General features: G+C 40.2%; 1 protein-coding gene across 1 annotated transcript; it reads right to left on the bottom strand.

Moving 5' to 3' along the window:
* Positions 1 to 9927: 9927 nt before the first annotated feature.
* Positions 9928 to 15059, bottom strand: LOC138315500 (peptidyl-prolyl cis-trans isomerase B-like). The gene is made up of 4 exons (XM_069256563.1): positions 14924 to 15059; positions 13698 to 13899; positions 12584 to 12703; positions 9928 to 11222 (listed from the first exon to the last, which is right to left on the bottom strand). The coding sequence occupies exons 1-4, from the start codon at positions 14978 to 14980 to the stop codon at positions 10993 to 10995; spliced, it is 609 nt and encodes a 202-aa protein (XP_069112664.1). The 5' UTR covers positions 14981 to 15059; the 3' UTR covers positions 9928 to 10992.
* Positions 15060 to 16289: the final 1230 nt, after the last annotated feature.

Genomic DNA, 16289 nt, shown 5'->3' with positions numbered 1-16289 from the left:
AACCTCTGACCTTTAGACAGGTATCTCTAACCCACAACCTCTGACCTTTAGACAGGATCTCTAACCCACAACCTCTGACTTTTAGACAGGATCTCTAACCCACAACCTCTGACTTTTAGACAGGATCTCTAACCCACAACCTCTGACCTTTAGACAGGATCTCTAACCCACAACCTCTGACCTTTAGACAGGATCTCTAACCCACAACCTCTGACTTTTAGACAGGATATCTAACCCACAACCTCTGACCTTTAGACAGGATCTCTAACCCACAACCTCTGACCTTTAGACAGGTTCTCTAACCCACAACCTCTGACCTTTAGACAGGATATCTAACCCACAACCTCTGACTTTTAGACAGGATATCTAACCCACAACCTCTGACCTTTAGACAGGATATCTAACCCACAACCTCTGACCTTTAGACAGGATCTCTAACCCACAACCTCTGACCTTTAGACAGGATATCTAACCCACAACCTCTGACTTTTAGACAGGATCTCTAACCCACAACCTCTGACTTTTAGACAGGATCTCTAACCCACAACCTCTGACTTTTAGACAGGATATCTAACCCACAACCTCTGACTTTTAGACAGGATATCTAACCCACAACCTCTGACCTTTAGACAGGTTCTCTAACCCACAACCTCTGACTTTTAGACAGGATATCTAACCCACAAACCTCTGACTTTTAGACAGGATATCTAACCACAACCTCTGACTTTTAGACAGGTTATCTAAACCCACAACCTCTGACTTTTAGACAGGATATTTAACCCACAACCTCTGACCTTTCGACAGGATCTAACCCACAACTCTGATTTTTTTAGACAGGTTATCCAAACCCACAACCTCTGACTTTTAGACATGATCTTTAACCCACAACCTCTGACTTTTAGACAGGATATCAAACCCACAACCTCTGACTTTTAGACAGGATCTCTAACCCACAACCTCTTGACTTTTAGACAGGATCTCAAACCCACAACCTCTGACTTTAGACAGGATCTCTAACCCACAACCTCTGACTTTTAGACAGGATCTTCTAACCCACAACCTCTGACTTTTAGACAGGATCTCTAACCCACAACCTCCCATCTTTAGACTGGTTATCTAACCCACAAACTCTGCCTTTTAGAGAGGATATCTAACCCACAACCTGCGATCCTTAGACAGGTTCTCTAACCCACAACCTCTGACTTTTACACAGGATATCTAACCCACAACCTCTGACCTTTAGACAGGATATCTAACCCCCAACCTCCCATCTTTAGAAAGGATGTCTAACCAACAACCTCTGGCCTTTAGACAGGATCTCAAACCCACAACCTCTGACTTTTAGACAGGATCTCTAACCCACAACCTCTGACTTTTAGACAGGATCTCTAACCCACAACCTCTGACTTTTAGACAGGATCTCTAACCCACAACCTCTGACTTTTAGACAGGATATCTAACCCACAACCTCTGACTTTAGACAGGATATCTAACCCACAACCTATCCTTTAGACAGGATTATCTAACCCACAACCTCTGACTTTTAGACAGGATATCTAACCCACAACCTCTGACTTTTAGACAGGATCTTTAACCCACAACCTCTGACTTTAGACCAGGATTCTAACCCACAACCTTCTGACCTTTTAGACAGGTTCTCTAACCCACAACCTCTGACCTTTAGACAGGTTCTCTAACCCACAACCTCTGACCTTTAGACAGGATCTCTAACCCACAACCTCTGACCTTTAGACAGGATCTCTAACCCACAACCTCTGACTTTTAGACAGGATCTCTAACCCACAACCTCTGACTTTTAGACAGGATCTCTAACCCACAACCTCTGACTTTTAGACAGGATATCTAACCCAAAACCCATTACCTCCGACCTTTAGACAGGATCTCTAACCCACAACCTCTGACTTTTTAGACAGGGATCTCTAACCCACAACCTCTGACTTTTAGAACAGGATATCTCTAACCCACAACCTCTGACCTTTAGACAGGTTGTCTAACCCACAACCTCTGACCTTTAGACAGGATATCTAACCCACAACCTCTGACCTTTAGACAGGATATCTAAACCCACAACCTCTGACCTTTAGACAGGATCTCTAACCCACAACCTCTGACCTTTAGACAGGATCTCTAACCCACAACCTCTGACTTTTAGACAGGATCTCTAACCCACAACCTCTGACTTTTAGACAGGATCTCTAACCCACAACCTCTGACTTTTAGACAGGATCTCTAACCCACAACCTCTGACTTTTAGACAGGATCTCTAACCCACAACCTCTGACTTTAGACAGGATCTCTAACCCACAACCTCTGACCTTTAGACAGGATATCTAACCCACAACCTCTGACTTTTAGACAGGATCTCTAACCCACAACCTCTGACTTTTAGACAGGATCTCTAACCCACAACCTCTGACTTTTAGACAGGATATCTAACCCACAACCTCTGACCTTTAGACAGGATCTCTAACCCACAACCTCTGACTTTTAGACAGGATATCTAACCCACAACCTCTGACTTTTAGACAGGATATCTAACCCACAACCTCTGACCTTTAGACAGGTTCTCTAACCCACAAACCTCTGACTTTTAGACAGGATATCTAACCCACAACCTCTGACTTTAGACAGGATATCTAACCCAACAACCTCTGACTTTAGACAGGTTTCTCTAACCCACAACCTCTGACTTTTAGACAGGATCTCTAACCCACAACCTCCATCTTTTAGACAGGATCTCTAACCCATGACAACCTCCTGACCTTTAGACAGGATCTCTAACCCACAACCTCTGACCTTTAGACAGGATATCTAACCCACAACCTCTGACCTTTAGACAGGATCTCTAACCCACAACCTCTGACTTTTAGACAGGATCTCTAACCCACAACCTCTGACTTTTAGACAGGATATCTAACCCACAACCTCTGACCTTTAGACAGGATATCTAACCCACAACCTCTGACTTTTAGACAGGATATCTAACCCACAACCTCTGACCTTTAGGTAGGTTCTCTTACCCACAACCTTTGACTTTTAGACAGGATCTCTAACCCACAACCTCTGATCTTTAGACAGGATATCTAACCCACAACTTCCGACCTTTAGACAGGATTCTAACCCAACAACCTTTTACTTTTAGACAGGATCTCTAACCCACAACTTCTGACTTTTAGACAGGATCTCTTACCCACAACCTCTGACCTTTAGACAGGATATCTAACCACAACCTCTCGACCTTTAGACAGGATTCTAACCCACAACCTCTTCCTTTAGACAGGATATCTAACCCACAACCTCTGACCTTTTAGACAGGATCTCTAACCCACAACCTCTGACTTTTAGACAGGATATCTAACCACAACCCTCAACCTCTGACTTTAGACAGGATTATCTAACCCACAACCTCTGACCTTTAGACAGGATATCTAACCAACAACCTCTGACTTTAAGACAGGATCTCTAACCAACAACCTCTGACTTTTAGACAGGATATCTAACCCACAACCTCTGACTTTTAGACAGGATATCTAACCCACAACCTCTGACCTTTAGACAGGATCTCTAACCCACAATCTCTCTGACTTTTAGACAGGATCTCTAACCCACAACCTCTGACTTTAGACAGGATCTCTAACCCACAACCTCTGACTTTTAGACAGGATATCTAACCCACAACCTCTGACCTTTAGACAGGATCTCTAACCCACAACCTCTGACTTTTAGACAGGATATCTAACCCACAACCTCTGAACTTTAGACAGGATATCTAACCCACAACCTCTGACCTTTAGACAGGATCTCTAACAGGCACAACCTCCTGACCCTTTAGACAGGATCTCTAACCCACAACCTCTGACCTTTTAGACAGGATATCTAACCCACAACCTCTGACCTTTAGACAGGATATCTAACCCACAACCTCTGACCTTTAGACAGGATATCTAACCCACAACCTCTGACTTTTAGACAGGATATCTAACCCACAACCTCTGACCTTTAGACAGGATCTCTAACCCACAACCTCTGACCTTTAGACAGGATATCTAACCCACAACCTCTGACCTTTAGACAGGTTATCTAACCCACAACCTCTGACCTTTAGACAGGATATCTAACCCACAACCTCTGACCTTTAGACAGGATATCTAACCCACAACCTCTGATCTTTAGACAGGATATCTAACCCACAACCTCTGACCTTTAGACAGGAAATCTAACCCCACAACCTCTGACCTTTAGACAGGATATCTAACCCACAACCTCTGACCTTTAGACAGGATATCTAACCCACAACCTCTGACTTTTAGACAGGATCTCTAACCCACAACCTCTGACTTTTAGACAGGATCTCTAACCCACAACCTCTGACTTTTAGACAGGATATCTAACCCACAACCTCTGACCTTTAGACAGGATCTCTAACCCACAACCTCTGACCTTTAGACAGGATATCTAACCCAACAACCTCTGACTTTTAGACAGGATATCTAACCCACAACCTCTGACCTTTAGACAGGTTATCTAACCCACAACCTCTGACCTTTAGACAGGATATCTAACCCACAACCTCTGACCTTTAGACAGGATATCTAACCCACAACCTCTGACCTTTAGACAGGATCTCTAACCCACAACCTCTGACCTTTTAGACAGGATCTCTAACCCACAACCTCCGACTTTAGACAGGATATAACCACAACCTCTCTTTTAGACTCTCTAACCCACAACCTCTGACCTTTAGACAGGATCTCTAACCCACAACCTCTGACCTTTAGACAGGATCTCTAACCCACAACCTCTGACTTTTAGACAGGATCTCTAACCCACAACCTCTGACTTTTAGACAGGATCTCTAACCCACAACCTCTGACTTTTAGACAGGATCTCTAACCCACAACCTCTGACTTTTAGACAGGATCTCTAACCCACAACCTCTGACCTTTAGACAGGATATCTAACCCACAACCTCTGACCTTTAGACAGGATATCTAACCCACAACCTCTGACCTTTAGACAGGATATCTAACCCACAACCTCTGACCTTTTAGACAGGATATCTAACCCACAACCTCTGACCTTTTAGACAGGATTCTCTAACCCACAACCTCTGACTTTAGACAGGATTCTCTAACCCACAACCTCTGACCTTTAGACAGGATTCTCTAACCCACAACCTCTGACCTTTTAGAAAGGATATCTAACCCACAACCTCTGGCCTTTAGACAGGATCTCTAACCCACAACCTCTGACTTTAAGACAGGATATCTAACCCACAACCTCTGACCTTTAGACAGGATCTCTAACCCACAACCTCTGACCTTTAGACAGAATCTCTAACCCACAACCTCTGACTTTTAGACAGGATCTCTAACCAACAACCTCTGACTTTTAGACAGGATCTCTAACCCACAACCTCTGACTTTAAGACAGGATCTCTAACCCACAACCTCTGACTTTTAGACAGGATATCTAACCCACAACCTCTGACCTTTAGACAGGATCTCTAACCCACAACCTCTGACCTTTAGACAGGATCTCTAACCCACAACCTCTGACCTTTAGACAGGATATCTAACCCACAACCTCTGAACCTTAAGACAGGATCTCTAGACCAACAACCTCTGACTTTTAGACAGGATATCTAACCCACAACCTCTGACTTTTAGACAGGATCTCTAACCCCACAACCTCTGACTTTTAGACAGGATCTCTAACCCACAACCTCTGACCTTTAGACAGGATCTCTAACCCACAACCTCTGACCTTTAGACAGGATATCTAACCCACAACCTCCGACCTTTAGACAGGATCTCTAACCCACAACCTCTGACCTTTAGACAGGATCTCTAACCCACAACCTCTGACCTTTTAGACAGGATATCTAAACCCACAACCTCTGACCTTTAGACAGGATATCTAACCCACAACCTCTGACCTTTAGACAGGATCTCTAACCCACAACCTCTGACCTTTAGACAGGATCTCTAACCCACAACCTCTGACCTTTAGACAGGATATCTAACCCACAACCTCTGACCTTTAGACAGGATATCTAACCCACAACCTCTGACTTTAGACAGGATATCTAACCCACAACCTCTGACCTTTAGACAGGATCTCTAACCCACAACCTCTGACCTTTTAGACAGGATATCTAACCCACAACCTCTGACTTTTAGACAGGATCTCTAACCCACAACCTCTGACTTTTAGACAGGATCTCTAACCCACAACCTCTGACTTTTAGACAGGATCTCTAACCCACAACCTCTGACTTTTAGACAGGTTCTCTAACCCACAACCTCTGACCTTTAGACAGGATCTCTAACCCACAACCTCTGACCTTTAGACAGGATATCTAACCCACAACCTCTGAAGACAGGATCTCTGACCTTTTTAGACAGGATATCTAACCCACAACCTCTGACCTTTAGACAGGATATCTAACCCACAACCTCTGACTTTTAGACAGGATATCTAACCCACAACCTCTGACCTTTAGACAGGATATCTAACCCCACAACCTCTGACTTTTAGACAGGATATCTAACCCACAACCTCTGACTTTTAGACAGGATCTCTAACCCACAACCTCTGACTTTTAGACAGGATATCTAACCCACAACCTCTGACTTTTAGACAGGATATCTAACCCACAACCTCTGACCTTTAGACAGGATCTCTAACCCACAACCTCTGACTTTTAGACAGGATCTCTAACCCACAACCTCTGACTTTTAGACAGGATCTCTAACCCACAACCTCTGACCTTTAGACAGGATCTCTAACCCACAACCTCTGACTTTTAGACAGGATCTCTAACCCACAACCTCTGACTTTTAGACAGGATCTCTAACCCACAACCTCTGACTTTTAGACAGGATATCTAACCCACAACCTCTGACTTTTAGACAGGATCTCTAACCCACAACCTCTGACTTTTAGACAGGATATCAAACCCACAACCTCTGACTTTTAGACAGGATCTCTAACCCACAACCTCCGAACTTAAACCTCTGGCCTTTAGACAGGTTATCTAACCCACAACCTCTGACTTTTAGACAGGATATCTAACCCACAACCTCTGACCTTTAGACAGGATATCTAACCCACAACCTCTGACCTTTAGACAGGATCTCTTACCCACAACCTCTGACTTTTAGACAGGATCTCTAACCCACAACCTCCGATCTTTAGACAGTTTCTTTAACCCACAACTTCCGACCTTTAGACAGGTTCTGTAACCCACAACCTCTGACTTTTAGACAGGATCTCTAACCCACAACCTCTGACTTTTAGACAGGATCTCTAACCCACAACCTCTGACTTTTAGACAGGATATCTAACCCACAACCTCTGACCTTTAGACAGGTTCTCTAACCCACAACCTCTGACCTTTAGACAGGATATCTAATCCACAACCTCTGACCTTTACACAGGATATCTAACCCACAATATCTGACCTTTTGACAGGATATCTAACCCACAACTTCCAATCTTTAGACAGCTTATCAAACCCACAACCTCTGACCTTCAGACAGGATATCTAACCCACAACCTCTGACCTTTAGACAGGTTCTCTAACCCACAACCTCTGACTTTTAGACAGGATATCTAACCCACAACCTCTGACCTTTAGACAGGATATCTAACCCACAACCTCTGACCTTTAGACAGGATATCTAACCCACAACCTCTGACTTTTAGACAGGATATCTAACCCACAACCTCTGACCTTTAGACAGGATCTAACCACAACACAACCTCTGACTTTTAGACAGGATCTCTAACCCACAACCTCTGACTTTTAGACAGGATATCTAACCCACAACCTCTGACCTTTAGACAGGTTCTCTAACCCACAACCTCTGACCTTTAGACAGGATATCTAACCCACAACCTCTGACCTTTAGACAGGATATCAAACCTTGACCATTTACAGATCTCTCCGACAACCTTTAGACAGGATCTTTAACCTACAACCTCTGATTTTTAGACGGGATCTCTAACCCACAACCTCTGACTTTTAGACAGGATATCTAACCCACAACCTCCGACCTTTAGACAGGTTGTCTAACCCAAAACCTCTGACCTTTACACAGGATATCTAACCCACAACCTCTGACCTTTAGACAGGATATCTAACCCCCAACCTCCCATCTTTAGACTGGTTATCTAACCAACAACCTCTGCCTTTTAGAGAGGATATCTAACCCACAACCTTTGACCTTTAGAAAGGATATCTAACCCACAACCTCTGATCTTTAGACAGGATCTCTAACCCATAACCTTTGATTTTTAGACAGGATCTCTAACCCACAACCTCTGACTTTTAGACAGGATCTCTAACCCACAACCTCTGATCTTTAGACAGGTTCTCTAACCCACAACCTCTGACTTTTAGACAGGATCTCTAACCCACAACCTCTGACCTTAAGACAGGTTCTCTAACCCACAACCTCTGTCCTTTAGACAGGATCTCTAACCCACAACCTCTGACCTTTAGACAGGTTCTCTAACCCACAACCTCTGACCTTTAGACAGGATATCCAACCCACAACCTCTGACCTTTAGACAGGATATCTAACCCACAATCTCTATGACCTTTTGACAGGATATCTAACCCACAACCTACAATCTTTCGACAGGTTCTCTAACTCACAACCTCTGACTTTTAGACAGGATATCTTACCCACAACCTCTGACCTTTTGACAGGTTCTCTAACCACAACCTCTGACCTTTAAACAGGATATCTAACCCACAACCTCTGACCTTTAGACAGGATATCTAACCCACAACCTCTGATTTTTAGACAGGCTCTCTAACCCACAACCTTTGACTTTTAGAAAGGATCTCTAACCCACAACCTCCGATCTTTAGACAGGATCTCTAATCATGATCAACATCCTCAGACTTTAAGACAGGATCTCTTACCTACAACCTCCGACCTTTAGACAGGATCTCTTACCCACAACCTCTGACTTTTAGACAGGATCTCTAACACGCAACCTCCAACCTTTCGGTAGGTTCTCTTACCCACACCCTTTGACTTTTAGACAGGATCTCTAACCCACAACCTCAAATCTTTAGACAGTTTTTCTAACCCACAACCTCTGACCTTTAGACAGGTTCTCTAACCCACAACCTCTGACCTTTACAATTATGACCTACTCCACAACCTCTGACCTTAGGACAGGTTCTCTAACCTACAATTTCTGATCTTTAAACGGGTTCTCCAATCCCAACCTCTGACCTTTAAACAGGTTCTTTAACCCCCAACCTGTCATTTAGACAGGTTCTCTAACGAACAACCTCTGACCTTTACACTGATGACCTAACCCACAACCTCTGACTTTTAGACAGCTTCTCCAACATATAACCTCTGACTGTTATACTGATGACCTAACCCACAACATCTGACCTTAGGACAGGTTCTCTTACTCACAACCTCTGACCTTTAGACGGGATGTCCAACCCACAACCCCTGACCTTTGGACAGGTTCTCTAACCCACATCCTCAGATTTTTTCTGATTTTCTTACTCTTTGAGTTATCTGGTACTGTTCATAAAAGAAAGCAGCCCTATCTTTTAGCTAATATCACTGTTGCATCTTGGAATATTAAGTGAATTGAAATATTTTGACACATTTCATTTGGGGCCACATACCTTGTCATTTCAGATTACCTATGAAGCAGAATTACTTGCAAGACACTTGCCAAATCATTGAAACATGCTATCTATGATAAATGCATCTTTTACCCATTTTATGATTTTTACAAAAAAATTATTACCATATATATAAAACTAATCAGCATCAGCAATCTATTGGTATATTATGTTTACAAGTTTTCTGTCAAAATTGTGTTTTAAAAACATTTACCATTGATAGAAAAAAGAAAACATTTGTAAAGAGTTTGTTTTTTTATTTCTTGAAAATCATTCAAATCATGTATTGCATGTAAGTAAAGATAATACAATATACACTTTCATATAACAAACATAAGCATTAATAGCAGATCTCCAATTAGAACACAAACACTTTTGGCAGCTGTAATTATATTATAATGCATAACATTATATTTTGGTGGTAACATCTTAAATCAAAGCTAACAATAAAGCAGCTTGATTCGATAAAAAGAAAATATACATTTTATATTGTTTCATCCAAAAAATATTTTAAGAGTCTGATGCAATTCAAACTGTGATGGACGGAAACTGAAAGTCAAATAAACTAAGTTTTTGACTTGTTTCAAAATCATTGTTGCTTTAGCATACAAAGGGTAATAACTCTTATGAAAAAAATGCTTAGAATTGCATAAATATTTATTACTTTGGCTCTAGAAATAAATATTTTATTAACTCATTCATCCCTGAAATTTCACAATGGACTGTTCTAGTCCTTGATTTGGAAGAGTCCAAATTTGTCATCAGTGGTGAATGAGTTAAGATACTCAGACTTTCTTCCTCCCATTTATTCAAAAAAAGAAATATACACATTGATTCCCAGCTATAAAACAATACCTACAAATGACCATATGACAATAAAACTATGCACTATACAGGCAATACTCAACCATGTACAAATACTATAAGTATAGTTAAATTTAAATTGCCACCTTATTGAGACAACCAATACACTGTATAGCAATTTTAGTCATTTTATACTCAATGAACAAAACAAATGTTCAAGCTAATGTAAAAACAAATTTTCTAACTACTTGATTCAAAATCACATCTGTTTATCATCTGTTTTAATATCAATAGTTCAAATATCACTAATATCAATGCCTTCCTTTTATTGCATTGAAAACTTGCTATAAAGATGTACTGCTTACTGGTATATGTATACAAATTTTTTTATTTTTAAAGACAAAAGTTCTTCAAAATCAAGCCACTAGGAAAAAATTATTTCTTAGAAAAAAGTCACCCTCAGTCCCCGATATAAACAACCATGCTCATGACAGTCTTTAATCAGCATGAGTTTTCTCCACGACTATGCTAGAGTCACCATCCATCACGCCACAGTCAGAGATGACCGCATCGCTTAATGGCCGATCATAACTGTCTGTTGACTGGGCTTCAATGGCTCGGACCACATTCATACCGTCTAACACTTTGCCGAATACCACATGTTTACCATCCAGCCAATCCGTCTGAATGAGTGTGATGAAAAACTGAGAACCGTTGGTATTTTTTCCTGTAATATAGATATATTGAAGCATTAAAGTTGATGTCTAATATGGAGGCCTAGCTAGGATTAGTGGCGGTCTTAATGGTTTTGTCTATACACTTAACTTAACTAATGGAATTTTGTTGGATCAATTTGCGAAACTGTATCTTGTTTTAAAAGAATTTTAATTCAATGCATTTTTATAAATATTTTTTAAAGCAATATATTATATGACAAGATACAAAAACCTTTCATAATTCACATTTGGTGCCAGTTTGTTGGAAAAATTAACAAGAGTATCGCTCACCTGGTTTGTAATGCCAAGTAATGTTCTAAACACAGGTTCATTGTTTCTTTTCTGAAGGAATTTGAATATTTACCTCTAATTCTCCTATTGGGCCCCATCCCTCCTGCCCCCGGGGGGTCAGAGCCAAAATTTATACAAGTTCTGTTCCCCTTTCCCCATGGATGTTTATGGCCAAATTTGGTCACAATCCATGCAGAAATCTAGCAAAAGTAGCGATTTATAGGATTTACCTCTATTTCCCCTATTGGGCCTCGCCCCTCCTGCCCCCGGGGGGGTCAGAGCCAAAATTTATACAAATTCTGTTCCCCTCCCCCCATGGATGTTTGTGGCTAAATTTGGTTACAATCCATGGAGAACTCTAGGACAAGTAGTGATTTATAGGATTTACCTCTATTTCCCCTATTGGGCCCCGCCCATCCTGCCTCCGGAGGGGTCAGAGCCAAAATTTATACAAGTTCTGTTCCCCTTCCCCCGAGGATGTTTATGGCCAAATTTGGTCACAATCCATGGAGAACTCTAGGACAAGTAGCGATTTATAGGATTTACCTTTATTTCCCTTATTGGGCCCCGCCCCTCCTGCCCCCGGGGGTCAGAGTCAAAATTTATACAAGTTCTGTTCCCCTTCCCCCAAGGGTGTTTGTGGCCAAATTTGGTTACAATCCACGCAGAACTCTATGACTAGTAGCGATTTAAAGGAAATGTTGACAAGACGGATGGACGGATGGACGACGGACGCCGCACCCTTCGGGCCAGGTGAGCTAAAAATAAATGGTCTGTTCTATTTTTGATATTTCAACCCTGGAATTTTATTACTGCTGAAGTTTGGTTTTCACATGGCTTGTTTGTTTGTTTTTATCTAATGACCCATCCATCAAACATCAGCATTGTCACATGGCAATGATCATCATGACAATTACGCCACTTTTAAAACTTAGTCAATTAATTTTGTAATGCCACAATGTAATAAAAAGCAGCTCTGGATTTTGTATCAACCATACATCCCTGTCCATAGGCCTAGGTCTATGGTGGTTCTTTTCAAGACATTTACTGGGCAAAGGGAGGCAACTCAAACAATAAATACCTGCGTTGGCCATGCTGACCCATCCAGAACCATAATGACTAATATCAAAGTTTTCATCCTCGAATCTCTCTCCATAAATACTCTTCCCACCAGTACCATCGGCATTAGTGAAGTCACCACCTGTAAATTAGATAGGATTCATTAGATAACCAAGAATAAAATGTTTAGTAGATAAAATTAAAATTTAACAGCAACAAAACATTCTAGACTTTTTCTCCTTTTATTATGCCTTTTCATCTTAAAAAGGTTCAGTACATTAACTGATTTTAATTCATCATTCTAGCAAGTCAATTTAGACAAAAGATATATACATAATATTTCAATTACTGTTTAATTTGTATTTAAGATAAAACCAATGATATATCCTCACCCTATATGAAATTTTAGTTCTCAAAATAGGAATAGATATACCATATGCTATATAGTGTTGGGAATCAGTTGAAATTTCATGGATGATCATCAGTTTTATTTAATAAGTCAACGATTGATTAAAATCGATTATTTTATTCCTTGATGTATAAATAAGTCCTATATGAAAATTTCCTTCAAAGGCTTACAATTGCATGGACTCTCTGTGCTGTCATGTTTTCATATCGCTTATTTTCTTCACAAATCATGCTCATCTGAACGTTTACATTACTACATAGTGCTTATGTGCTCTTCAGTTCCCCTAGATGCTTAAAATTTGAAATATGAGTGACAACCACATACAAAGAAATGATTTTAACAAGTTGGCTGATTTTAACAAGTTGGCTATGATTTTTTTTGCATGTTTTACTTATCAGCTAACTTTACTCTTTGGTTTATCATGGTGTCATAAAATTCCGATGAACCTTGATTACAGATTCTTTACTTTATTAATTGATCAAACAGCTCGAACCAACGATGCTCTATGAACTCGATTAATCGGAACACCGCTAATGCTATGAGTTTTGTTCTTTAATTCATGATCAAAAGCACATACATCTCGCACATCGCGGGACTACACTGTGTAGGTCATTGGAGACCAGGTAGCTCAATCAGTAGAGCATCCAGCTAGTGTTCAGAAGTCACAAGTTTATACCGCGGTCTTGAAACCAAATTTTCTCATACCCTGTTACATATACGTACATACCTTGAATCATAAAATCTTTGATGACTCTATGAAACTTGCTGCCCTTCAGACCATATCCATTGACACCAGAGGCAAGCTGGGCAAAGTTTTCTGTTGTCTTGGGAACAACATTTCCAAATAAACCAATCACAATACTTCCTGCCGATTCCCCCCCGATGGTTATATCAAAGAATACTTTCTTTGTCACTGTTAAGTCAAGCCCCTGAATGAAAGATAAAATGTTATTCAGTAAGAAATACATTAACATGTGCTTACCATAGGTGTGGGGGAGGGTGACGCTTTTACAAGCCTAGATCTGTTCTTGATCTCTAAATAATCTGAATGATAATGGATGCAGTCGGTGATCATGCTCTGTACATGAACAATGACCTGAATAAGTTTGTAAGACAAAGATAATAATTGTTGTATCATACCGTCAAACTTGTCTTAGCGACCGCCTATGTATAATGACTACCTGCTTAAGAAGACCACTTTCCCAGGCTCCAAAATAATACATTTCAACACAATTTGACTTATGCTTTACAGACCAGTTTCTCTTGGTCCCTACGGTGGTCTTTATAGACAGGTTTGAGAGTGTACTTGGCCTTTTATCTTAATATTCCATGCGTCAGCAATATTGTTTCAATATCAAAACAAAATCAGATGGATATAAGGCAACATATGCAGAGCTAGCCAGCTTGAGCCACCATTAACAGTAATGAGTGAATGTCTAATATAGGAAAAAATTAATAAATACTTGATAAGAATATATATATAGGGTATGAAAATGATTTGGTACCGAAATTCCTGGCACCGTTATATTAATCTTTATATTAAGACTTAATCTATTCACAAGATGACTAACATCAGTAACACCTGCTCAAAGACAATGTATACAAAAATACGTAGGTAATGATGAACGGAAAAGCTTTCTTGTTGCCACTTATCAAAGTACCAAAAACTTAAGTTTAATAAATAATTTCCAATCAAACATGGAGTTTATCCATAATATAAATAATACAGTACATTAATCAAGTAAATAAATGAAGCAGCTGAGCTAAAAACCAGTACTAGGCCTACATTGATTCATGAGACAATCTGAGGGGTGGAAAGGGGGGAGTCTATCGTCGAGCATCTCGGGAGGGTTCGATTCACCTTTGTTTGTGATCTTATAAATGCAGCTGAAATGAGTGTGTACACATCACAGTTTATAAAATTGAACAGGTGAATTACTTGTGTCTGTTTACCTGTATACAAGGCAGTAGAGCTATAAATGCTAAAGCAAACACTTGTGAAACTTCCATGTTCAGGATCTCAGCCTCAGCAACCCACTGCGTGCACTAGCCACGTATTGATTATCTTTTACCACAAAGCAGAATGCTGAATGTCGTAATTAACTGGTTCGAAATGCATAACAAAATGATACCATATCAAGTCGTATATCTCTAGTTATTGTATTTTTCTATCTTTATTAATAATAAAACAAATATATCTTCTAAAATGAAATTTTCCCTTCCGTGTATTTTATACAAATTACTAAATTATTTGGCAAATCGGAATTCACTTTTGAGACCACCAAACTACAGCACAAGGGACGCCACTCGTACTAAAAAAGGTTGACAGTAGACCGTCAGAAACGACGTACCATGTATATGGACACAAGAATTTGGACAATTCATATTTTTACTTTATATTTCATGAATTTTAAAGTTTTTCCTTTGAATTTTTCTAATTCTGTCTATTGACGGATTTTAAATTATATTCATGTAATTCTATGTACACTTTCCGAAGTTTCATTTTCAAAATATCATTAGGCCTATTTTATGCATCCTTAAACATAATTTCCTTCTTTGTTCTTATCAAGATGTCAACGAAAAAGTTTGCTTGCTTATAAGATTTGCTTTTCTAAAAAAAATACGTAACGAAAATGGCCAAACATAATCGTTAGACTGACTTTTTGTTTGTTTGTTTGTGTGTTGTTATTTCTATTTACATAAAACGAATTTTAGAAATACTTGTTTAATAGGGAAACATTTAAATAATTGCTGAAAATAGATTTGTTTCTTTGTTGTTGTACATTGTAAATCCAAATAGATGTACATGTAACTAATATATTCACGGCCTTGTGTCTTGATCTCCCGTATCCAATAGACAATGGCTATAAGCTTAGTCTTCCTGTGCCACTGGGAGGTTTGCATTGCGTAAAACACGTTGTGACGTCACCAGCATTATATATTATGACGTTACAGTAGTCCGAAAGTATTTCGGGAATTAAGTAGAAAAGGCCGGTGCAGATTCCACCTACTAGCAACAGGCATCCCATTGCTGTGTCCCTGATGTTATGGGATGTGGAACATCAAAGGTAATGCATTGGCCGACACCGCCTACCGCCCAGAAACGGGTTCGAATGAGTAGAAGGATCACTGTGATAGAAATTCCTCGGGATGTGTGGCAGAGTCCTTGGTGTTACCAGGCTGAGCGTAGACAAAACACTAACAACGCCATTCGTCGGAGGACAAGGTCTATTGCAGATATATTTAATGATTATGATATGCTTGAGGAAGATGCCGATGAAGATGATGGCCATACCCTCGCTATAGATAAAATTCAAAT

Source organism: Argopecten irradians, chromosome 2 (assembly GCF_041381155.1).
Source record: "Argopecten irradians isolate NY chromosome 2, Ai_NY, whole genome shotgun sequence".
NCBI lineage: Eukaryota > Metazoa > Mollusca > Bivalvia > Pectinida > Pectinidae > Argopecten > Argopecten irradians.
This window is presented reverse-complemented; position numbering and strand designations above follow the sequence as displayed.